Source organism: Tympanuchus pallidicinctus, unplaced genomic scaffold (assembly GCF_026119805.1).
Source record: "Tympanuchus pallidicinctus isolate F22 unplaced genomic scaffold, pur_lepc_1.0 scaffold9, whole genome shotgun sequence".
NCBI lineage: Eukaryota > Metazoa > Chordata > Aves > Galliformes > Phasianidae > Tympanuchus > Tympanuchus pallidicinctus.
This window is the reverse complement of record NW_026294813.1, coordinates 13,681,498-13,707,708: the sequence shown is the minus strand read 5'-3', so window position 1 is coordinate 13,707,708 and position 26,211 is coordinate 13,681,498. Positions and strand designations below refer to the sequence as shown.

At 39.1% G+C, this 26,211-nt stretch overlaps 1 protein-coding gene across 2 annotated transcripts in view; it reads right to left on the bottom strand.

The window, feature by feature from the left end:
- Positions 1–336: 336 nt before the first annotated feature.
- Positions 337–26,211, bottom strand: part of NPR3 (natriuretic peptide receptor 3) — a 43,529-nt gene continuing 17,654 nt past the window's right edge. Inside the window, exons 4-8 of one of the 2 annotated variants that reach the window (XM_052670561.1) lie at positions 17,229–17,364; positions 12,847–12,941; positions 8,902–9,037; positions 7,058–7,145; positions 337–4,543 (exon numbers count right to left, since the gene is read on the bottom strand). In XM_052670561.1, the coding sequence (XP_052526521.1) occupies positions 4,432–4,543; positions 7,058–7,145; positions 8,902–9,037; positions 12,847–12,941; positions 17,229–17,364 (567 nt within the window). In that variant the 3' untranslated portion in view covers positions 337–4,431. The remainder of the gene's footprint in view (positions 4,544–7,057; positions 7,146–8,901; positions 9,038–12,846; positions 12,942–17,228; positions 17,365–26,211) is intronic. The other variant, XM_052670562.1, reaches the window with a different exon arrangement.

Sequence of the window (26,211 nt, the reverse complement as noted above, 5' to 3'; positions counted from 1 at the left end):
AACTGCTTCAAGATGCTGAGTTTAAAGACTGAAGATACTGCAGTGAGGGTCTGAATGTGCTTCCTTTGAATCAATGAGAGGTTTTCTTTGTTTTGCTTAAGGAGAGAGTGATTGGATCTGCAAGCCAAAAAATGAAAGAGAGCTCAACCTCCCATTAGAACTTACTGTCATGGAGCACGTTCTTATTTTGTCTAGCTCCCATCCTCCCCACTGTTTTCGAAGTATTACATATACATATACATTACATATACATATACACCTTAATAATTCTCCAATAAAACCCTATGAAATACTTTCAATAATGCAATTAAGCATTTCTTAAAAACAAACAGAAAACAGATCAATAAAATTTATTTTCAAAAATGAATGAATTTAATAAGCGGAATTCTGGCCACAATCCTGCAAAATGCGCAACATTCCTACTGCAGTTTTTAGCACTGATTGAATGTTCTGAGCGAAGCACATCACTGACTGAAATGGTAATTAACTGGTTATGAAGAGACACAGACAGCCCGAGGCACATAAACTGTCCATAAACAGAACTTCTCAAACTACCTAAGGTCCACATCAAAGCATTAGGCACCTGAATAAAGCTGTGGGTCTCAGCATACTAAATCACAGGTCCTATTGAAAGTTTTGCTTCATCTTTCTCTGTTATAGACTATGCTGCTGCAGTGGAAGTATATATGCTTCAAGTAAGGGAGTAAAGTCAAACAGTTTGTTCATGTTATTCTCTGGAAAAGAATTTTGAGGTGTATCAGCTATTAAGCTGACATATTTGGGAATTCAGTGAAAAACTAAATTATCAGAATTTGCCACTGACCAAAACACAAAGCCACCAGTTCAATTTCACCAGTTACAGGCACAGCTATGAGACTTCAAAATAAACATATGGACTCTGGGGCTAGCCTTGCTCCAATTCAAGCAAGGTGAGATTCCCTAGGATTTGGCTGTGGCCAGTTATGATGCCCTTTGGTCCCAAGTGAGTAAAGCACTTACAAGCTGAAGTCGAGCATGTTTCATGTGTTCTAAAGTGTAGGCTGAATCAAGGCCCTCCTTGTGCTGCTCTGTAATGCATATTTGTAACACAAGTAACTAATTGAAGCCAAAAATGTGGGTTTTGAAAACTCTTTGGAGAATCAATTATTATTACTTTGATTAAACATTTCCTTACCGAAGCATAAAAGTTGTGGCATTGAGCTAATGCATATGAATCAAAAAGGGAAAGAACATTAGATAGTAAAGAACCTCTGATGAATAATGTAAACTCAAGGCAGTTTTTCATCTGTGGTTCTTGGAAGACCTGTGAAGATTAGCATGAGGCCTGTGGAGGGCAGCTATGAAGGGCAAGTTTGTTTATGCTGTAGAGGAATGTACTTATGTGAAATACCTTACACAATCTCCACTCTTCTGTGGGAAAAATTCACAGCTGTATACCAACTTAGAAAGATTTTGCTCATTAATCTAAAATACTCTAACACATGAGAAAGGTTCACCTTTAGAAGACAAGAGGCGTTGGGATGTAAAGTTGTAAAGGCCACCATCAGCATCCCACCAACAGACATTTCAGGAAAAAACTTCCTGAAGCCATGATTAAAAATCCTATATAAACCTGGTAAGAGGAACTGTCATTTTAACTGAGTGACCTTTCATTCTACTTTTTTTTAAAATGCCTAGTTATAATAAGACGTCACAAAACAAACAAGTTGTCCTAACAACTTGTTGCCCCAGACAGATCTCATTGCTCTGATATTCTGCTCTGAATATTCCTGTGCTTTCCGGCTGTGGAAAGCACAGTAAAAAGGCAGGCCAACACTGCTTTGTTCCCTAACTAGTGGCTAGGTCAGTAGCATTTCAGACTGGAAGGACAACTCATAGCCGTTACCATTTCTAAAAATTTTATCCTTCAAATCATACCCTTTTTCTCTACATCCTTAAAAATTTTCCTTAAGTTTTGCTATGACAAAGTAGTCTAAAGGATAAAAGAAAAGATAAAAATAATGAAAGGCTTGACTGCAAAACAAAAGTAGATCGAAGTTATCTCTGCAATTAGCTTTTTTTTTTTTTTTTTAACCCAACCAACTAACGAAGAACTACAAACAAACAAACAAAACCATGTCCATTGACTACATAAACACAATTATTTTTAAAAATCTCCAGAAACTAATCAGGAAGTCTTCTTTCACTCCAACTCTATGACAGTATGAATGCTGTTCTAGCCTATACCCAGCTCTGGTGTCCATGAGACAAAGAGTATACACTTCTGAAAACTGTCCATTAGTCTCAGTGTTACTTTGGATACTGTTCCTTTGAAAAAGTCATAAAGGTCTTGACTGAAAAATGGGATGATATAAATCTATCAGGTGAATAATGGCAATCACAGAAAATCCTAAAGATGCCTAAAATCCTAAAATCTACCCAGTTTATGGCCATCTCCTTTTTATGGCTCTCCTGACCATCAGCAAGCAGGTGATGACCTCTGCATATGCTAAGAGATAGTGCAATGAAAGAAATAGCAAAAATATTCACATGAATTATTTCATGGAGTATTTCTCCACTGACAGAAGACAGCAGAAAGAAAACAAAGCCAGGTTTTGCCCTTCATTCACTTCCAGCCACCTCAAAATGGTTTCTCTGAATTTTCACTCTGGCTTCTCAAAGTACAAAAATTTTGTAGAATACAGAATTTAGAGCCAGTTTTCAGAATAACTACTGTGTAAAGTCTGACTATGACTCCTGAGACCAGAAAAGTTATGTTTATGAAATCAGAATAAGATAAGCCAGAAGATTTCATGCATTACAATAGTCATAGCTGGGTTTTCTCACAGACAGTACTTTTACAGGTCGTCTTCATCGTTTATATTACGTGCTGTTCATTTCCGTTTCTTGACCAGAAAGACCTCTCATCTGTCTAATGTGAAATAACCCGTCAGTAGCTAATTCATCACAGATTCAGTTTTGCTCCTGGTAAAGACAAATGGCAAAGTTCCCAGGCATACTAATGGCAGTGAGATTAAAGTCAGTCCTAGAGCAGAGTTTTACCATCCCAATTCCTGAAGATAGTTATGTGTTTAATCGTACAAAGGTGAAGTTAGCCTCACTGACTAATGTGGGACTACTTAATACACACAGTTCATTATCTTCAGGATCAGTGTTATCATCATATAAGCAATCTGGTAACTGCATTTATATTGTTTAAATAACTGTACACAGGACACACATGCTTGGAGAAGTAAAGGATTAAAAAGTTTGTTGTTATCCATAAAGTCACTTCTTCTCCCCTAAATACTGGTTCTAAAAGGCATTTACCGTTGCTGACTTTCCCTGCATGTTACTCCTATCATAAAAAATATGTCCTCAAAACATTATCCCCCTTAAGTTTTAATCCTACCAAAGCAAAAATAGATATTTTAATAGAAAAATACAAGATAAAAAATATCATAAAACTAAAATGGTAGCATTAATGTCATTTTTACACAGAAAAAAAGACCCTCTTTTGAACTGTCTCAGCTATACAAACCCCTTTGTATTTACACGTTTTGGATGCAATCCTGTGATCACTGAAATTAATGGGATTTTGCCACTGACTTCATTGGGAACAGGAACAGGTCCCACATGGACTGTGCCTCTCTGAAAGGTCATGGCAGTGGAGAGAAAAGAGCACAATAAAAACACAAATAAGATTGCAGAATTAGCCCATCTGCTCTGGAGACCTCTTCTTTTTCACTATTTCATGCCAGTGAAACTCCACATCACTCACTGGAGTTTTTCTAAGCTCCCAGTACGTAAGAGGGAGAATCAGTACTTTTCTTAATACTACACAAAAAAGGGAAGAATGATTCATGTGTGTTTCCACCTTCCTGATTGTCAGCAGAGTTCATTACATCCAAAGTACCAGCTCCCTCTCAGGATTGAACTCCATGTGTGTAATCCTGCATTTCCTGCAGTCAGGCACAACAAATCAGTGATGCAGGATCATACCCCACATTAACCAACTTTTTCATTTTGACAGCAAACCAGCATTTGTGTCTGTGAATCTGTATTTGATACCCAAAAGTGAAGTGCAACTAAGGAAGGGAGTGGAAGGAGCTAAAAAGCGGGAAACAGAATGCAGCATCCTCATCAATTAAAACAAATCTGCTGTTCTTAATACATGTCTTAAGAAATATTGTCTTTACATATTAAGTACATCCTATAACATCAAGCTGCATCATTTTTGTTCATGAGATGAAAGACCATGCGGCATAATGTGATTAGTTAATCATTCCTGAGCTTCTGAAAAAAATTAAGACAAAATTACTGAATTACTGCTTAAAAGAGTGAGTTCCTCAAGAGCCTCTTCTTACACTGATGTCTTTGGTTGTGCCCATTCCCCTAATCTTTTTTTTTTTTTTTTTCCCCCAGGAAGAATGGGATTATTTTTCTTCTTCTTTATGCAGCAGAAAAATGAGATCTAATGGAGTCTTCGCGTAACTGCCGATGTTTCCCCATGTTACAGTCCTCCTGTTGAGTTCGTCTCTCAATAGTTATTCTGTACTTCTTTCTGCATGAAAGAAGAGGAACAGAGTGAGAAATCCTTCTTCAGCTATAGGATAACAGGACCTTCCTTATAAAGAATGCCTGTAGGGGACAGCTGTGTTCCAGTTGAAAAATGGAATGTGACAGAATGTTAAACCCTGGTCAAAGATTAAAGTAGTTTGCATTGAAATATTTTACCCAGCCTCAAGAATGACTGTCATACAGCAGTCTCAAAGCATCACGACACAGACATTTGCTTCTTTGAAAAATTCTGATTTAAGTGATTAGGAAGTTTTTGTGAAATGTCATGTGAACTGTGTCACATCACTGCTTTATATTGATCAAAGCCAAATTTCTTTCCTGTGTACAGGGGGCACTTTCTGCAGAGTTTAAACAATGGATTTGACTCTTTATTCAGTTGCATTTCTGACTGAAACTGTATGTTAGCTAACTAACTGTCCCATCTCCCACTGAGAAAGCTACTATGTTTATAATATCATAAGATGAATCAAGAAAAGCGGTGTAGCACATAGATAAGATGTAAATACAACTGCTCATTCAGAAGACATACTTTTTCTTGCATGTCTTCCTCCAGGGCCTTGTGATGGATCCTGATATGCTAATTTATACATCCCTCTGCTTCTGACTGCCTTTCAGTTTCCCCTTTAGTATCCAAATCTTCCCCCAAAACCATCAGACTACCATGTTTACTTTTCATGCGTTTATGCTTCCACTGAGTTTCAATACCAATGCTTCAGAAAGGCATTAGTTCAGCCCCACCTGCACACAGTATTTTTTGTGTAGATGCATCACAAAATCTTTGCATGTCATGATTCCATCTTCTGTTCCACTTGCATGTGTAGCATTAGTCTAAGCTAGGTATGTGGTGATGGAAGAAGGATTTTCAAAACAACAAGGTTTTAATTTGGATAGTATGACTCAACAGAAATTGTTTACCCACAGGTTCCTAGACAACTACATCTGTATCCATAGGCTCAGAAGTAATTAGAAAAAATACATGTTTTTTACTTAATTTATGCTAGTCTTCCACAGGTGAGACAGTGCACTCAGCAGTAGCTCATCTACACAGACATGCCCTTTTTTCAGAAATGTAGCTCCTTGAATTTAAATCCTTTTAAATCCAAATCTTTCAGCAGAGATTGCATGCTCACTTAACACTGAGTTTCTATGCTCATTTGTATGGATTACAGATCCAGATGATAAAAACAGAGTAATTGGAAGGTGCGTGTGCAGCCTAAAAGCACCCAAAAAAGTGCTCATTTCTCCCCTCTGACCACAAATACAAAGACTGCCAACCCATCTTCGTTCAGGTGGATTTCCAACTCAAATTTTAGTGTCAGATGACTTAGAGTCTAAGACCTGTTCCTACAGTGACCTTTGTATATTTTTGTGTCTGCTCAAGTAGGCCTTTTGACCTATTTCTTGTACTCAACTACCAATTTCTCTCAGTATCAGCAAGACTTAAAAAAAAACAAACAAAAAAACCCAGAATTACCAGCTCAGATTGGGAATGTATAAAAAGATGCAAGAGCTTCTGATGAGCTAGAATATGAAGATACAGTCGTATTTTCTTTTTCTTTTTTTTTTTTTTTTTTAGGTTTTTAGTTTTTTTAGTTACAGTTAATTTGTCTTGTTTCAGATCCAAACAACACATGATGTAAGTACCAAATATTGTTAAGTATTCAATTAATAGTTCTGGTTCTCAGATCTTTTGAAACCCCATTAATTGCTAGTAAACTGACCAAGGTTTTGCCTGTTCATTTTGTTAAGGTTTTTTGTTTTGTTTTTTTTTCAATAGAGATGTATTTTCATTGATAAAAAGGATTTGATTCTTATTTGTAGAGGTTAATTCTACCCTCCTATTTGCTTTTGCTCTTCATATCATGAAAGGATAAATCATACCATATATAAGATGCTGAACTGATATAAAAATAATTTGGTCTGACAACGTAGGATCAAGTCTCAAGACTTTACATTGGCCAGCAATGTAAGAATTATTTTACCTAAACAGGAATAAAACACCGATCACCCTCTGCTGACCTCAGCTTATTCAGTTAAATGCACAGCTTTGAACTCCAAATGCTCTCTTAAACCAAATCAGACATCTCTTTCCAGCTTCCACTACAATTCCACTCATTGCTCAAAAACAAAGCACGGTACCAGGCAAATGACATAAATTTCTTACATGATCACAAACTGTGCAATTGTTCTGCCAAGCAATACCAATCAAAGAAGGCTTTCAAGGCCAAAGTAATTTAATAAGTTATCTGTGAATGAACAGAACTCACTGGAACTAGTTCCACAAGTAAAGTTACTTAGAGATGTAAACAGTTACAGGATGAGGCCCTGAGTCAGTTATTTTGATTCAACAAAAGTACAAGCAAAGCATATTCAATGTCTACGTGGAAGTGTTACCACACATGATAATGGTGTCTCCCATCAGAGATATGCTTCCAGGAGCTAAAAGGTGTGGGTGATGAGCAAAGAGTTGAAGGAATATTCAGTGAATTGGACTAACCTGAAAAAGTAAAAAGCCATTAGCAATCCTGCTCCAAGTAAGGCACCCACGACTATTCCTGTAACTGCTGATTCTCCTAGACCACCTGCTTGAAAAATGGAAAAAACAACAATCAGAGTTCATAATGAGGACTATTTGCATTCACACATTGGAAAACACACATGACTAGGAAATGAATGACCAATCCCAGATAATAAGCGAAGTCTTCAGAGTTTAAGACTCAGTGGGAATCTCTTCTACTCTAGTTCCTGACTGCTTATTTTTTGTCCCTGTTTTCCTTGCAGTTAAATAAGTAACCAAGATCAGTAACAAATACAGTAAAAAAAGAGTCAAAAATAAAGATTATACACATGCTGTTAAGAAACTGGTCTGGACAGCTTGATCTGAATCATAACGCAAACCAGGATTGCAGCATTGTGCACAACAGGAATCAGCCCTGGATATGCCTTTAGCCATTATAACAGAAACAATTCTATTTCATCTGGTTTAGGATCATGACCTGTCATCAGCCAGTTTATTAAAATGACTGATTACTCAACAGTATCAAGAATCTATGTCCTTTCAAGTTAAAACCACAGAAGCTTCTTCTTGTTCCATAGACACAGTGGGTACAGCAGAGCCCAAGTAGGGACTAGTCTTCTGCAAAGAAAATCATTTTTATGTGGATACAGCCTGCTCCTTTTTATCGTGCCTATCTGCATTTTTAGAAAATGGAACCACAGAACGGCTTGGATTGGAAGGGGTCTCAAAGATCATCAGGTTGCCAAGTGCTCAATCATAGTCACAGAATGGTTTGGTTTGGAAGGGACCTTTCAGATCACAGAGTTCCAATCCCCTGCTATAGGCAGGGACACCTTCCTCTAGAAAAGATTGCTCACAGCCCCCATCCAGCCTGGCCTTGAGTGCTTCCAGGAAGGGAGCATCCACAGGCTCACCGGGCAACCTGTTCTAGTGCCTCACCACCTTCACAGTGAAGAATTTCTTTCTGATATCTTGTCCAAATCTACCTTCTTCCACTTTAAAGCTATTTCCCCTTGCCCCATCACTATCTACCTGTGTAAAAAGTTGATTTCCCTCTTGTTTATAATTTCCCTTTAAATATTGAAAGTCTGTAATGGGGTGCCCCCATAGCTTTCTCTTCTCCAGATAGAACAAGCCCAGCTCCTTCAGTCTGTTTTCATGAGAGAGATGCCCCAGCCCTCTTAGTCAGAGAAATATTAAGGAAATTAAACTGCTCCTTCCTTTTATGTTATCCCTGAGCATTTGAGGGGTTTGTCTCTATACATCAGGATGTGCGCTTAAGGTCATCTGAAAATCCCCTCCCCTCCCCTCCCCTCCCCTCATCTGTGCATGGAAACCCCAGCCTTCCAGATTCATAGTTTTGGTTCAATCTACTTCATCTCTTCCCAGGCTAGTTGTCTCCTCACAATGCCTTCCAATAGCCTTGAAAATCATGCTGCACTGGATAAGTGAGCACTGGTAGAACTGAGCTCCACACCTGCTAATTGTTGACATAATTATTCTCTGTTCAGGGTTTCAGTTCTATCCTTTCTCATGGCTAAGACAGATTTTACCTTTTAACCCTTGGAAGGTCACAAAGCCTCAGGGTCTTGGGCTGCGCCTCAAGCAGGCATTACAACAACTATCACATTTAAATTCAGGAAAATGATTCAGAACACATAATACCAGAGGCTGCAAGACCTTGGCTTCACAAAGAATCAGCAGAGGGACACACTCATGATGTCCGACTTAAGACGACTGTGCTAAGCAGTTTAATAAGGCCTGTTACGCTGCTTCACTACAAGGATTCGTCCTTCTGACAGTTGCACAGAAGCATTACTTACATGATTTACAAGGTGTATTGTTTGTATGCTCCGAAACTCTGCTTTCATCTATTCTCAGCCTGCCATGATTCCAAGGGTATTTCACATTTGATCGAATTTCAAAACGCCCCTGCTTTCCATAGTAGTCTCCGATCACCTATGCAAAAGGAAAGGAATGAAAGATTTTATTATCACACTAGAGAAGTAAAACAAAAAGGAATGCTGCACCAATTGCTTGGACTCCTGTGTCTGAATGCTGAATCACAAAGGATGTGGCTGAAGGGGTCTTTAGGAAGTTATGCAGTCCATGCTCTGCTTCAAGGCAGAATCAGCTGAACAAGAGCATTCCTGAAAGATGTTTATCCAACCTGCTCTTCAAAGCCAATGAAGTTGGAGATTTGACATTTTCCGCAGGCAGTCATTCCAGAAATTATCTTTCCCATCACTGACTTTCCCTAGCATGTAAGCAAAAACTCCCTTGTTGCAATTAGCCATCACTACTTATGCAATTTCCAGTCGACATAGAGACTCTTCCTGAAATATCCTTTTGCATACTCACAGACACTTACCTTTCTACCCTCAGTCTTTTTTTTTTCTGTATAAACCCAGCTCACACAAGGTGTTGTTCTTTTTTGTTTGTTTGTTTGTTTTTGTTTTTTAAACTCTTTCATATTCCTTCTTGAAAGCTCTCCTTGACCTTTCTTCAAATTTTCCATAGCAGAATGAATGCTCAGGATTGTCATGAGACCGGGAGAAAGCACTTAAAATATTTTGCATGTTAGACTTCTCTATTTTGTAAGGTCTAGGAGATACACGATCAATTTCAGTTATATCTTTAGATCTTCTGCAGAACTACTACAGAGCCAGTCATTCTGTACCTCTACTTCTGCTGTTGTCTGTATTTACTCAGGAAGGGTATTTTATGCTTATCATCCTGGTAGCAAGGTCTGTTATTTCAGACCAGTCCATCGAGATGATTCACAATTTCAGTCTCATCCCCAATTGTAAATTCAGGCTTTAATTCAAAGTAGCATGCTTTGGATCTACTGCAAAGTTGCAGGATTAAACTGTGCTAGTACTAGGTAACTCATCTGAAAATAATTCCAAAAATTATTTTCACAGTAGTAAAGGAAAAAGTCCAAATATGATAACACTGAAATAGCAACGACAGCAGAAACACATCAACAGTATTAGTCTATAAATATCTATAAATATCTATTAAGACAGAACTAGGTTTTAGAATTACAGTTTTCAAATTAAAGACACTGATACACTGCTCCAGACTTTTACTTAAACTCTTTTTTGAAGAGGAAGAGTTAAAAGACAGATAACATATGCCCTGGTTATAAAGGAGTTCATTTATCTTCCAGTAGTTCATCTGGAGTTAAAAACTTGTGAGAAATCTGCTGCATTGGCAGGCAACAGATTTAATTGGGAGATTGTTTAATTTGTCAAATTGGAGTGGGGGAGTCCTCCTCTACCGTCAGGACTTAGAAAATGTGAAAGCATGCAGAAAGGCTTAAGAACAATAAATAGCTATGAAGGGACACCAAAAAGATTCAAATCAGAAATAGGATACAGATTTTCAAGAAGTAAAAGCGGTTAAACATTGACACATGCATTGAGGGAGTTTGGGAGGCAGCTCTTCATTGTCTCCAAATGAAAAATGAGTGCCTGTTGCAGTGCAAGCACTACCCATGGTAAACTGCAGGCCTCCACGCAAGGGTTAACAACCCACACACCTGCAGCGAAGCTCTGTTGGAACAGGTATTCTGTTGTTTAGGACCTTTCAGATTTAAATTCTGAATGATCCTGGAGAAAAGCTCTGCCCAAAAGGATTAATCTGGCTCGGCTCAGTTGAGAAATAAAAGTTCATGTACTGGCATAGCAGAAACTGGCAAAATTAATAAAACAAGAATCAACTAAACAATATTTCTAGAGTGAGGCACAGGGACAGAAATAAATGTAGCAAATACAAATAATAAGTAATCACACATAAAGCATGCTACTTGTATGTATATGCATCATAAAGCAGAAGAGAAATTAAAATGAGCAACATATTAAAAAAGGTAATATGAAAGAAGTAGAAGATTAAAACTGCAAAGGAAAGAACAATAGAAGGCTAAGAGCAGGAGATTAAACTGATAAAGAGGATAAAGAATTAATGGGCTGAACAAACAGAAAAGATACAAGTTGTTCACACCAGCCTTATCCCAACTAATCTGTACTCCTAACTTCATTTAATGATGATCAGTGATTTGTTGGTGGCCCCCAGGGCTTGACACTGGGGCAACTTCTAATTAGCGCCTTTATTAATGATCTTGATGAGGGTACTGAGTGCACCCTCAGTAAGTTCACAGACAACACCAAGTTGGGAGGGAGTGTTGATCTGCTTGAGGGGAAAAAGGCACTACAAAGGGACATGGACAGAATGGATCGATGGGCCAAGGTAAACCAAATGGATTTCAATAGGGCCAAGTGTCAGGTCCTGTATTTTGGTCTCAACAACCCCAGGCAACCCTGTAGACTTAGGGAGAAGTGCCTGGAAAGCTGCCTGATGGAATGGGAACCTTGGTGTACTGATGGACAGTCAGCTGAATATGAGCCAGCAGTATGCCCAGGAGCCAAGAAAGCCAGTGGCATCATGTCTTGTATCAGGAATGGTGTGGTGAGCAGGACTAGGGAAGTCATTCTGCTCCTGTACTGGGCAGAAAGTACATTGAGTACTGTACAGAAAGGACACAGGTGCTGGAGCAGGTCCAAAGAAGGGTAACAAGGCTTGTGGAGGATTTGGAGAATGTGTCCTATGAGGAGAGACTGAAAGAACTGGGGACGTTTAGTCTGAGGAAGAGGAGGCTGAGGGGAGACCTTATTGCTGTCTTCCAATATCTGAAAGGTGATTGCAGGGAGAGCTGGGCTGGTCACTTCTCACTGGTGACAGGATGAGGGGAAATGGCCTCAAGCTGCACCAGGGGAGGTGCAGGTTGGATATCAGGAAAACTATCATTACTGAAAGGGTTAAGCACTGGAATAGGATCCCCAGGGAGACGATTGAGTCACTATCCCTGGATGTGTTTAAAATCCATTTGGACATGATTTAGCAGAGGATTGTTAATTAGGGTAGTATGGTTAGGTTGTGTTTGGAGTCGATAATCTTTAAAGTCTTTTCCAACCTGAGCAATTCTGCAATTCTATGATTAGTCCTACCTCTGACAGTGCCTGCAGTTTACTGCTGGAGTTTTTCAATCATTTTTACACAAGAAAATGCATGAGACATCCTTACTCATGCAAAAAGGCTTCTTGAATTTGTTTTTGCTGCTGGACTGACAAAAATAATAATTTCACCAGACTCCACATAGAGAAAGTCCAGCTCAGTCTGACTACTGATTCACTTTTGAGCTTGCTGGGCTCTTCATGAAGATGAAGAGCAAAAGATTACGAGCAAAACTTATGTTGATGTTTACTTTGCAGCTAACAGCACAACTACCTGAAGCTGTATTCTACAGCTTGAATTAGAGCCGTGCATTAATAAACAACCCAGCCATGCTGGGTGCAACTGGTGCTATTTTGTATAGGCTGTTTTTCACTTCTGTTTCTACTCCTCCTTCTGTATCCAGTGGAATAACCCAAGTGTGGCATATGTTGTGCCCAATGGTCCTTCTTACCACTAAGTAAAAGGACTTAAATATTTTAAACAATAATTTCTTATATTCACAATTTATTAGGCTTTGCTAGAATGTCAGGTTTCATCTTTTAAATTTTAAAGACTAGCATAAAGTGAAGAAATACATTGGAACTATCAAAGAACTTTTAAGTTTAAAAATTGTTTAGAATAATTACTTCAAGAAGTTTTTTTAAAGAAATGATATGGGCTGCAGATTGACATGGTTAAGCAATACTATTTTAATGTATATATTTAAAAGACAGATGCCCTCCAAGTAAACAGATGACAGGCTGTTTTCTTACCTCCTGTGTGCCAGCCTCTGGGTCCGTCATTGCAATCACTGAGAAATCCCCGTATCTGTCCCCATTGGCATCAATGGACACCTGCCCTGCAATGCCTAAAGAATGGCATGTGAGGAATTAGAAAATTAATTAGTTAAAATACTGAGCCCTTCCAAGGAAAACAAGAAAACAGTGGACAGGTTTTTACAGACTGATATGACAGGAAATCTCATCAGTCTCCCAGCATTTTTGTTGGCATTCCAAAAGAAATTGTAATTTCATCTCAGTGTCTGCATTCCTGAATTCTTAACATTTCTCCTTTTTAAATATCAAATGTGTGAGCCTGTTTGGGGAATATGTGAGAAAAACCTCATCCAGTAAGCTGGCATGCAAGAACACTAATACACTTAATGTGGGTTATTTACAGAGCCCTGAAACATCTATCGATGCCTCAATAAGAGGCCAGCTCATGTGTGGCAGAGAACTCAGCGGCACAGCCCTATGTTCTACAGACTTACAGAGTTGCTGCATGCATAGAGACAGTTCAGAGTTGTTTCCACCTGATGGGATACTGAAGGAGTGAGGATAGGAGGCACCATGTGCATTATGCATGCATTAAATCTTGCATTTGTTTACACAGGATTGCCTGTACAATATGTTTGTGCCTTATAGTTTAGACCCGAGTTCATTTCCTTCTTTTACAAGCCTGAGGGAAAGATCAGATATTCCCTCAGGTTAGATCCCAGTCTTGCTCTACAGACTTCAACAGCATTCAGACTTTTAAAACTAACTTGACAGATTATGGCACTGTCCCAAGCAGCCCTTCAGAGAATGAAGTCACATTCAAAATTCTGCACGTGAAATCACGTCTGAATCCTGATGATTTCAGTACTTGTTTTTGATTATGAGGAATAAATTAAACATTCAATATGAATTTTTCTAGTCTTGAAGCACCATCTCTGCCTTCAACTACCATTCATATTCCAGGAAACTCTAGGAAACTTGGAATCACAGACTCACAGGATAACTTGGGTTTGAAAGAACTTCAGGAGGCTTCTTGTGCAACATTCAATTCAGAGCAAAGTCAGACAGCAATTCAGAATGGGCTGCTCATGGCTTGGCTCTACCTGATTTTGAAAACTTCCTTGGACGGAAACTGCACAACACCTCTGGGGCAACCTGTCGAATTTTTAACTGTCATGATGAAAATACATTCAGTCTGATCCTCTTGTATGTGTATGCTTTTGCCTATGATGAACACGGCTCCACCTTCTTGCTGTGTGGGGTGACAGAGCTGACCAAGCACTGACACTGGTTGCCCAGATAGGTTGTGGAACCTACACCAAAAGCCACCTGGGTATGGCCCTGGGCAACCTGCTCTGGGTGTTTCTGCTTGAGCTGGGGTTAGGCCAGATGGATCCAGAGGTCTGCCGACTTCAGCCACTCTAGGATCTGTGTAAATCAAACAGGTCCTTGAAACCCATCAAAAAATACCTGTTAGCTTTGATGAAGCTCCAGCCTAATTATAATGAAGACACTCGAGACTTTGCTGTTACACTTCATCACCCTAGATATTCTAAAATGTGATCCACTGCCTGACACCAAATACAGCCACTTACAGCAGTACAAGTTAAACAGGCATCAGTTTACATCCATGCTACACCAATTACACGACTGAGCCACGAAGTAGAGAATCAGCTTCTCAGTGATTGTTAATCAGAAAAGAGAGGTCAGGTACTCAGCTAGAGCATAAATTCCCTTCAACCTAAAAATATTAGATATGCAACAGATTAACACACATCTATTTATCTTTTCCCTGTTAAGATGCCAGGAGGGTTTCAACATACTGTGATTTTCAGAATATTCAGTGTTCACCAAAAGAGTTACTGTCAAGCAAGTATTTTTTTAGTATAACAGTAAAGCAAAACTGGACAACTGGAAATTTGATTACTGCAGGAATGGGTATAATCGCTCAGCTACTGAATAACTGAAAGCGGCCACCACAAAGAGCTGCAACAGCCTTGCCTACACAGCTGTCTGGTTTCTATATCTGATAGAAGACATTAACTGGGCCAGACACCTCCCTGGCCTAAGAAAGACAGGACAGGATTATTAGAAATAAGTACTAGAACTTGCAGAAACTAAAATTCCTGTGGGATTTTTAATGGAAAACACTTGTATGTTACTTTTCCATCTGAATCAAAGAGTATGAAATTTTAACATTTCCTGCAACATTCTTCCTTAAGAAATGTTTTTAGAAATTTTTAATTAATGAAGAACTGTGTTTCAATCCAGGTAGGAGAATTTTATCTGGGCTCTCTTTATTTCATTACATTACATACTTACATATAGACAATTCTGTTATTTTTTAGATGATATTACAAGAAAAAGAAAATATTCTCCACAAAATGTTCCTGCAGTCATATCATGGTGTCTCTGACAATTAAGCACTAAGCAATCATTTGATCACCTCAGCCATACCCTTTTCTAAGCAAACAATGTCATCTGTGCAGATGTTGCTGGCAGAAGTATATGATGCAGAAAAAGGCATCCTCACCCTGCTGGATTTCTGGGGGGGGTCACCTAATTCAGAATGAGGTAAAATGTAAAATGAGGTGCCCAGGCAATCAGATATCTAGATGCCACCGGTTAAATGAGTATCCTTAATGCAACCAGAGCTCTGATTGTCAAGGCCTACAAAAGCAAATTACAAACTTTCAGTCCTGCAGTAGACTCTGGTGAGAATATAGAATTATAGAAGTATTTAGATTAGGAAATATCCTTAAGATCAAGTCCAGCCATCAAACTGACACAACCAAATCTCCTTTAGCGTTGTCCCACATACAAGTGGATGGACAACATTCTGCAATTCACTTCAGAGAAGAGCTTAATGGTAGAACAAAGGATGGCTTGCGAGACAACAAGTTGAAGATCTCTTTCAAAAGCAGGTTTATTTTTGTAAATTACACCCGGTAAAGTACTGCCAGAGAAGAAATGGCAATGTGATATGGCATTTTGACCTTTTCAACCAAAACCTCTCAGCTCACCTGGACAGCTACATTTTCAGTATACCTTTGACAAGTCACCCAGAAACAACAAATTGGTTTTCAGAAGCAGGGGAGGAGAACATGTGCTCCTGTCAGATTTTACAAGTCAGGTGTGAGAATCAGACACATAACCTGCAGGGAGCACATAGTACTATAAAATAATGGTATGGGCACAACAGCTGGTGGCTTCCTGGAGCAAAAAAGTGAGCAAGAAAATAGGCTGTGCTAGAGTATCTGTTCACATGCAGTATAGTCAAACCATGAGCACAGTATAGCCTAACCATGAACTGTGTCCTGAGACACCAGAATCCATCTCTTAAAATTGTGTGTTCTGGGAACAGCAAAATCTCCAGCTTATGCAGGGCTCTTTGTGGGATGACTGCAACCATTGTAATTTAAAGCAGATCTTATGTTACCTTAATCCATGCTGGGGGCCATTCTCCCTTTTGGTTAGATCATTGTTTCAGAAACAGAAAGAGTTTTGGAGCTGCTGTGCTTCTGGCCTTCCTTCACAATGTCCAGTGCACTCTAAGATTATCTGGCTACCAAGTTTTTCTTACATGTTTAATTATTCACTTCTTATCTAAGGGAAAGGTTTCTCTCTCTTAGGGATTTCCATAGGAAATCTTGCCAATTATAAAGCAAAAGACAATTTTGTGATATTGGAATATTACGAGATGAATGAGAATATTACATGATGGATGAATCCAACGATATCACACTCAACCTTCAATTTATGATGATCCTCACTTGGCAAAAGCTCTCACATGGCTTTGCATTAATGGGATGACATTCATTTGCCAGTTGCAGCACATAATCTCAGCCTACAGGATTAGTAGTGCTGCTGCCTCCGTGATAACATGAACAGCTCCTGAAAAGAGGAAAATCCTTCTAGGGCCCAAAAGAGCCCTGGCAAGAAATAACAACAACAAAAAACCTGGCATCTCCTTGCCCTGATCCATTCCCAGGCTTTAAGATTGAAAAAAAAAGGTCAAATGGAAAAAATGAGGCAATCTCAGAGCTAATAGATACACAAGAGTAAAGTGAGCAGTTGTAATCTTTTCAAAAACAAAGAAAGCCTGAGAAAATTATTGGTATTTCTTTACAACATCTGTGAGGGTCATTAAATTGTTAGGAGTTTTTAAGCTGAATAAGACCTCTAGGGTCAGTGCAAAAAAAGTTCAGACTGGTAAAAAATGTGAGCTAGTCTTAAAGATCTTTATAGTTTCACACAGATATCTTCCTCTTTCTTAAGAGTGGAACAGGCACTAGTCCTTATTCTGCACACAAAAAAGACCTGATTTTTTATTTTTTATTTTTTCACTGTGAAAGCTGGCTTTCTACATATATTCTTACCTTCATATGTCCTATTACGTGTTTGCTGAACAATTTTTTCCCCGTCTTTCTTACTGAAACCAAACTTCAGGACTTCCTGTAAAGCCAGAGCATAAAGAAGAATAGCATCGTGGAATCCTTCCACAAACATGTTCACCTAAAAAAAAGAAGAAAAAAAAGCAATGGCAATTGACACATGAAAAAGCATGTGTTCCCAATGAAACCAATTATCTGCAGAGAATTTCCAAATTAACTAAAACAACAAATTTGGAGGGTGGTTTTTTGTTTTTGTTTTTGTTTTTCCAACTGTGAGCACATGAAGGAATGCCTCTCAAAGAAAAAATGAGAGAACATTTTTGAATGAAAACAGCTTTTTTTGAATGAAAAAAAACCAGCTTTTTTTGAATGAAAACAGCTTTTGAAAAGAGTTAACCGCTATATCCAAACATTTCAAAATGTGCTTTAATATTGTGTCTGAATAGTTCTGCAGATAGGGAGGAAATTTTCTGATCCTGGTTTCTATGCCCAGCCACACAAATTCTGTGGTTGCCCATGTGAATTTCTCTAACTAAGATGCTGAGTGCCTTCACCCCACAGCACTAAGTATGACCTTCTCCCGCTGCACAGAGTCCTTAGCAACTCTGCATTGAGAAGTATGTTCCACCATGAATTTTTTGGAGCACGCAACTAGTGGATTCACTTGTTTAATGATTACCACTTCCATTTCTGGCCCCTGTTCAGCTAAGCATTTCTCCAATAGCAAATGAACAATGTAGGAAACTGTTTATCCTCTACAGTAATGCATTCTCTGAAACTGCCAATAGAAGTTTCCTTTTGTTTTTTTTTTCTTCCACTGCGCGACATTAACAGAATGAAATGTTGCTTTCTAACTCACATAAAGTATCAGTGTGCCAAACCATTTCTGTCTCCCACATGTCAACACAAGCAGTCCCGTAGTTTTTGGTCTGCATCATGGTGAGAAACAACAAGTTAAAAGCAGAATGCTGCAGAAACATTACATGTTTGTATGCAAGAGTCTGGTCTGCTTCAGTGATGAAGCAATGAATTATTATTACCAGACACATGTGGCTTGAGCAGCTCAGGTATTTCTGTCCTGTAGGCAGCAATTCACATCTCAATCTGGCTTGGTGTAACATAATTCAGAAAGATTTATCTTTTCAGCTGGAAGAATAATGTCCTCATTCACTCAGAGTTTCTCTGCAATGGAAAAGTTCCTGATTTACTAAAACTAGCATAGGCCTAAGTACAGATTGCACCATATAATGGGGTCTCTTATTGCCATTTCCAGGGAACAACACATTTCTGTAAATAATCTGGACAGAAAGACTAAGCTTATCTTCCACTGCAGTATATTGACAGAACAAAAAATATTGCTAAATAAAGTTGCTAAATATTCAAACTCCCACAGTTTTAGTTAGGCACTGAAAAAGTTAAAAGATAAAAAAATGCAGACAGTTAAGTAAATAACTGCCCCACAGATAAAAAGCATTACACAGCTGATTGGCTGAGTTGAACTAACCAACTCCTGGTAATGTAATTACATGCAAGACATTCCTTCACTCTTAAACCAGTTGCCAACAGTAAGGAGAATTTCAGAATTATTTACTGATAATACAAAAGTTTATATTTCTCTGACATTTAAAATTGGACTTCTAGATAAGTCTGGCCTATGTTTCATTAAGAAAATGCACCACAACTACAGGGGAAAAGCCAATAGTGCTACCCAAGGCACAGAACAACTTAGCTCAGTCTGAGAGCCAAAGACTAATTGGCAGCTGCAGCTACTTTGACCTGAAGAGAAAGGATGAAAGAAAAGGTGAAAGTCAGGATTTTGGTGTAATAACAAAAGCTGATAGACAGAGTGCAGACAAGGACAAACTTTGCCAGTGAGGGGGGATAATATTTCAGGATTAAAAAACAAAACAAAACAAAAAAAACCCACAGAGCTCAACAACTGCGTTATATGCCAGCCTCAGAGCCCAAGTGGCCAGTGGATAGTCAAACATGGGCTTTATTGATGTGACACTCATTCTCTTAGGGAGAGAAATGAGTCCATTTAGCTGCTTTACCTCCCTGTTGGGTGATTTACAGCTTGTGGCTGGCACCAATTTCAAGGAAAGTTAGTTAGTTGCTTCCTTTGTCCATGGCAAAAACCTCTCAGTGTAACACAGCAACCTTCAAAATCCATTTTGTCAGCTAACTTGCTCGATCTCCCCTTGCAACTGGCCTGAAAATCCTCCTGTAGACTCTGCAGACTTCCCAGATGAGTGCTGGCAAATCTCACTTAGCAGTTTGGAGAGCTATTGCAGCAGACACCTGCTTTGCCTCTTGCTCAAAAACCCTCATATTACAGGGGAAAAAACACACTGAAAAATCATCAGAAGATCATCTGTTCCGTCTCAAAGCTTATCCTGCACAAACCCCATCATTTTACCTTTCATTATAAAGCAAGGTAAAACTGGTAACCTATATCATTTTACATCTTTTCCTAAAACAATACTATTCAATAATTACAGCTTGAAAGCACTTCCAATTAAAGCTGTATGTTGGGCATGCTGACTACTTTCATATTGTTCCAGTAACATTTTCAAGCACCAGTTCTTGAAAGGAGACACAGCATACCAAAAGGGCATAATGTTTTCTTCCCTTTCACTTACTCTACCACTTATAAGTTGCCATGCTCCTACACAGAGACAGGGTTGCAGGATGTGCAGGAGTACTCTAACCTACAATGTACACAATACTTGAAACAGGAAGAATTTTACAAAGATCAGTAACGCTGAGAGTTTTTAAGGGCTTGTTGTTCATTTGTTCCCTCTTCTGTCTGCCCAGAGCTTATTCAGGTGCATTTTGCATTCCTGTTCACTTTTGACTAAGATTGTTTACAACAGACCCCTCAGAATAAAAAGAGTGCAAAGATTGTGCCAGACTGTGCATGATACCACCTTCGATTTACTAGAGCAGAGTCCCAATCCAGGTAGTTCCAGGAGTTCCTTCTTGGCAATAGTAAATCTGAATGTTACTATAACTCACGTATCTCATTGGTACAAAGGCTTTTCTTTATTATTCTCCATTTTCTTTTTTAAATGTGACTTTTGTTTTACATTTAGTCTGAATTTTGGCTATCAGAAATGATTAAGCAGACTATTTTCTCTCAACAGTTTTTTACACTTTTTGGCCTGAATTTATTGGTATTCCAGAATATCTGGCAGTAAGAACAAATACTTGTGAAAAACAAACCCCAACAGCGAGCTCAAAACCCTCCTTCCTTCAGTGCAAGAAATAAACAACCATGAGAAAAAGGATTAAAAAGAGCTAGAGGAGTTCTGCATTTCGTGTCAAACTCTTAAGTCAAGTCATTGTGGAGACATCTTCACAGGTTGCTTCAGTTACAGTCTCCACAGTAACTAATAATCTGTAATTCAACATTAGACAGATGAAACTACACAGATTAAAAAAAGGCATTAATATTAATATATTAATAGGTATATTAACATATACACTAATCTTATAGGTAATTAAAGCTCTAATAAAAATATTTTTTGATAGGATTTTCCATTTTGGTTTATGCTTTTAATTTTGTTGTTGTTTTTAATTAAAGCTGAGCTTCAAATGTTGTGACTGTAATTTGAATATCAGATCTATTGAAATAGTGCTGGCTCCAATCTCTACTGCACAGCAAAGCCATCCAATCATGCGTGTCATCAGGCAGCACTGAACTTCTCTGGAGGCTGCAGTGCAAATAAGTGGAAGGCCTCTGCCAAGATATATTCCCTGTTACTTTCACACTTGATTCAGGGTAAAATACAACTAATGAGCAGATCCTTTCTACTCTAATTAACCATATTTTGTCAGAAAAGAATTTTTAAAAAATTACATTAATTTTATGCAGTTCAAAGTTATATAGTTCCCCAAGCAGCTATAGTGTGACCACACAATCCATATATACCAAGGTGTTAACAACATACACAGCAATGCAAAATAGTACCGACATGGAAGACAGCCAAGCTGCAACTATGCAGGTCCTATAATTTTCCATACCCTGCTCTCTTGACTGTTAAGTAATGTTATTCTCTTCCATCTGAAACAGCTGAGATCTGAGTCCAAACAATTAGAGTAATTTACACCACTTCAGAGCAAGGTGGGGAGTAATGATGATCATTACTACCTCTCAGTGCAAAAACAAATACCTAGCGTTCCCCAAAGCAGATGTTTGAATCTACCTTTCTGTACATTCACAGGGATTTTCCAGTTGTTGGACTACCGCCCCAGCCAGAACTAGTGAGGACTCTGCAGGAACTGCATGGAACATACCCAGACTTTTTAATCCTTCTTCAGCAACTCAACTGTAACAACTATTCTTATTTTATGAGTTTTTCCAAGAAACCCTCACGTTGTTCACTTTTCTACATCCATTTCTGGATGTCTAACTCTGGTCATCTTCTGCTGAATGACTCACAGTCCAGCAACACACTCTTCAGAAATTTTTGAACTGGAACTTCTATTTGCTGATACTGTGCTATTGCCACAGGTGCTGTCACAGCTATAATTACAGAAACCTGCCTTCTCCAGACAATGCTATTTCCTCAATAATAATTCGTAACTGGAAAGCACACATGGCATTATGCCAAATTCTGGGCAACACAGATGTAACCAAGGTGAAACTCTTAATGTAGCTGCTGATACCAATTCTGTGTAAATACATAAGCTGGCACGTACTCAAGAAGTCATTATACCAGAGCTTAGGACTTGGTTTTCAAAAGGACAAATAATTTTCCAAAGCCTCATTTGTAATTTTGGGCTGGATTCTACATCACATCTTAGAAGAGGATGATGAGCATTCCCAAGTGTGAGAAGATGTCATATAACAATAAATCATCCTGCTTACTTTATTCAAACACTGTTGCATTTCTCAATGGATCATGAATTCAGACTTTTACAGGAAGGTGATGTGCATGCAGAAATCCAGATGAGCCTTTTTATACAGAGGTGCACGCTATTCTGTTAGAGAATTCTGCAAAGTTAGGGTCACACTGCTTTACAATTACAGGTTAAAATATCAGCCTCGACAAATTTATTAGCATTGCAGTTGAACAAAATATCACTTCCCTTTAACCTTAAGAAGGCTTTTTCCAAGAATATTGCCTGCTCTTCTACATCTCCTGGTGTTGGTACAGTGGTGATGCTGAATGCACTGGAGACAGAGATGTGAGCCTGTCTCTAATGCATGACACAAGAGTTTTCAGTTTCAAGTGTAAGAGAGAAGACTCAGGTGGATGAAATAGGAATGTGAGTACCCCTGCGACTGAGCAGTGTAATGTAGCAAATCTACTGCTGACCACCAGCATGAAAGAGTCTGAAAGCATCATTTTAGAGACAAAATATTTAGACAGATCCCAGCTTCTACTGATTCTTGCAATTGCATCTACTCTCAGTTGCAGGAGAAAGGGCAACAAAATTCTCTCCTAGATTTTCTTCCTGCCCAGATGATTAGCTAGGGCTGGCTTGCTCTGCCAAACCCTTGTTCCACCAGCCAAGGGGATGCTTCCCCTGACTTATCACCTGCAATACAGTGAAAAAATGCCACCCAATTCAAAGCCTGACGCAAACCAGAAACTGGTCCATTGTTCAACAATGGAATAAAAGAAATGTATTTTTATTTTCTTTTTGTTAATTAACAACTAGTGTCTGGAATTTACTTAAAAAAAGAAAAAGCCTCTAATTTCAGATAGGATTTTGTCAGTTAAGTTTATTTTCTTGGTAGGGGAAGAAAACTAACCACAGAGCCATCTCTCTGCTTTTCTATCTCCTTCTCATTCTTTATGTTCTCTTCCTTGTTTTGCTTAATATCCCATTCTTGAAAAACTGGGAGATTTACTTACTGTCATCCATCCAGAGCAGCCACAAGCTGCTCCTTTGTTTCAGCAGTAAATTGAAGCAGAGACCTATTCAGTTCTAGACTGCAGGAGAGCCTCACTGTAAAACTTTGGTGTTGCACGATGCAGCCCAGCCAATGTGCAAGTGCACAATGGAGGAGCCCCACCACCATGCTGCTTCTGAGAGTTGCCCATTGTTTGCTTATTTATTGCTTGCAACCCTCTTGCATCATCATCTAGGAAATAGCTTTAAACATCTAGTGACTGCTGCCAACAGGCTGCACAGAGAGCTTTCCAGATGTAACCCAAACCTGCTCTTTCCATTAAATACAGGCACGGGAATCTCCAGCTCAGCAGATTAGATAGAGCCTTACCCACAGTCAACGCACGTAAAGGCGCTCTCACTGTCGCTGCTGAACTTTGGACCAAACCCTGCGGTCTGACATCACCCAACCCAGGACTTTCCGCAGATCTCCAGGAGCACAGCCAGAGCACAGGGATGGTGAGTGAGAATTGCCCCAGTCTGAGGATCAAGAACACTTCTGGAGACCTGGAGACAGACTTCCCCCCCTGCAATCCTCTATGGGCTTAATTTCTGGCTCTGCCAAACATGCACACTGATTTCATCAGCAAGCTGATTTCAGCCACTTTACCCATCTGTAGTTTGGATTCTACATTGTGTTTTAATGCTGTTCCCGAAGGAGTACAACTGCTATAGCCGTTACGCAGCACTGCTTTGTATCAGAACTGAGCTACCTCCAGAATAAACATTTAGGGGAATTTTTCCTTTATGTATAGTTTACATACACAATATTCACGTATTTAACATTTCTCCAAGGACTCCAAGCTCCCTATTGAGGCAGAGTATGTATTAATGGATTCCCACAGCTAAGGTGGAATACATCTCACCATATTCACAAGAAATTTCTAAATGTAATTGATCAACACAAAGGATCTTTAGCACACAGAATTATATAACCACTGGCTGAAGGCTGAAAGGATGCTAACTATAAAAGATATAACCATCATTTTAAAAATTTGACATTTATAGAATTTCCTGCCTTCTAACAAACAGTCCTTCATGTGATGAGTTACAGAGCTACATTCAGAAGCTGTATTTCTATTCACAGTGGCAAAACACGAGGTATTAAACAGGCTATTCTTCTCAGCACAGAGAGGAACACACAGAAATTAAAACATGCTTGTCATAAAGAGACTATTTTAAGGACCCTGTAGATTCATAGTTCGATGATAACCTGTTCTACAGTTGGAATGAATGCTTACATTTTAACTTAGCATTTTATGCAACAGATAAGGACATTTTAATTGCAGATAAATATCTCGTAACCAAAAAACCACACCGGTACTTTCACTAGGTATTAAGTTTTAAATGCCAATGAGTTAGCTTTTCAAGCAGGAATATGTTTTAGTTTTCAGGGCGACAGAGTCACTCAACTGAAAAAAATCAGTTCCACTTGCTAAAATAAGCTAACTAGTTTAAATAAATGCAGAGCTAGGACAAACAGGAAGGACATTTTTTGTTAACTGTTTATCTTTGTGCAATTGTTTGGAGTTTTGGACTTCAACTTTATCACCAAACCACAAATTTCATAGAAGTATTTTATTTCCTATACTAGGAACTCTCAAGATCGCATCAGTTCTCATGCAAAACTCAGGCAAGAACCGCTATATCACTGTTGTGGAAACTCAGGCTCACACTGAATTTACCTGTGGTGTGTTAGCTTGTGAATAAATACTATGAGGGTGGGCTGGTAAAAATTAGATAGGAAAAAAGCCACATAAGTTTATCGCATTTACTCACTGAACTACGGAAGGATAGTGTTTTTTCTGCTTTGCAAGCAAGCTAGCAAAGGCTATCCAACATGGCATTTGCTTTAAAAACTATTGTATGGTATGGATAAACATGGACCATTTAGGCATGGCCAAAAGCGGTGCTTAGCTCAAAAGTACCCTCAGAGCTAGGATTAGACATTTAAGCTCCTTATTCAGTACTGGGCGAGGAATAGGTACACAAAAATAGGATTCATAAGCTTCAGCACAGTGGCTCACTCTTGACTTCCACCTCCTTGAGAAAGTGGAGGACAGTCAGACATGACCCCATTGCTCTCACCCAGGCAGGTAACAAACTCATTGCAGCATACAGACAGTAGTTTTTAGAAAAAAAACCCACAGGCAGACAGTTATTTCAAATCCCTTGCTCTTTTCATCTAAAAGCCCCAGGGCTGCAACAGCTTTGCTGGCATGAAAGTAATCCATGATTGCATCCTTCCTTGGTGGAGCCTGAACTCTGGCATTCCCCTGCCTGGCACCAGCCACCCGTCTACAGGGCACTCTGGGGCATGCGTGCCCTGGACCAAAACTCAGGAGCTGGGGGAGAAGTAAATCATTTACCATTAAATACCAAGGTAACTGGCCATACTGACTTGTAAACCTCAATGACACGGAACTAATGCAAACCCCCAGGCAGCTATTAATTGTTTTCATTCCAAACACTTTAAAAATAGATGACTTACTTTTGTTATTTTCCTTCAGATACTGAATACCTGACAAAACACATTCTGCTGGCTCCTTAATCCTTCTCTGCATGTGGGGACAGCATTCAGGCATGGGGGCTGCTATGCCCCCTCTACAGTTAAAAGATGTGTGACCTTGGAGGATAGGGTCTGTCTTAATGCTACTTGCAGGCAGTGTAAGCTTCCAGCACTTGGCAGCGAGAGTGCCAGTGTAGCAAGAGCTCACAGACATGTGGCATTACTGATTTCCACCTTTGTAAAATTTCCTGGAAGACTGTCACTTGAATGTCACAGGGTCCCCTTCCATTCTTAGGGATGGATTTGCAGTATCAGTAGCCCAAATGAGTACAGGAAAGCGTGGCTGAAGAAACTCTATGTGGGATCTGCCTCTGGGGAGGCTCCACAGCCATTGAAACAGGAATACACAATTTGGGTGTTGAAGAATTGCCCCTTTCTTAACATCCCTAAAGAAAACAAAATACTGCAATCTTTACTCTGTAAATTTTTCTGTAGCTTGAGATGAGCCATGCAGATGTCTCTGTTAGCACACAGCAGGCAGCTTCCCACCCAGGA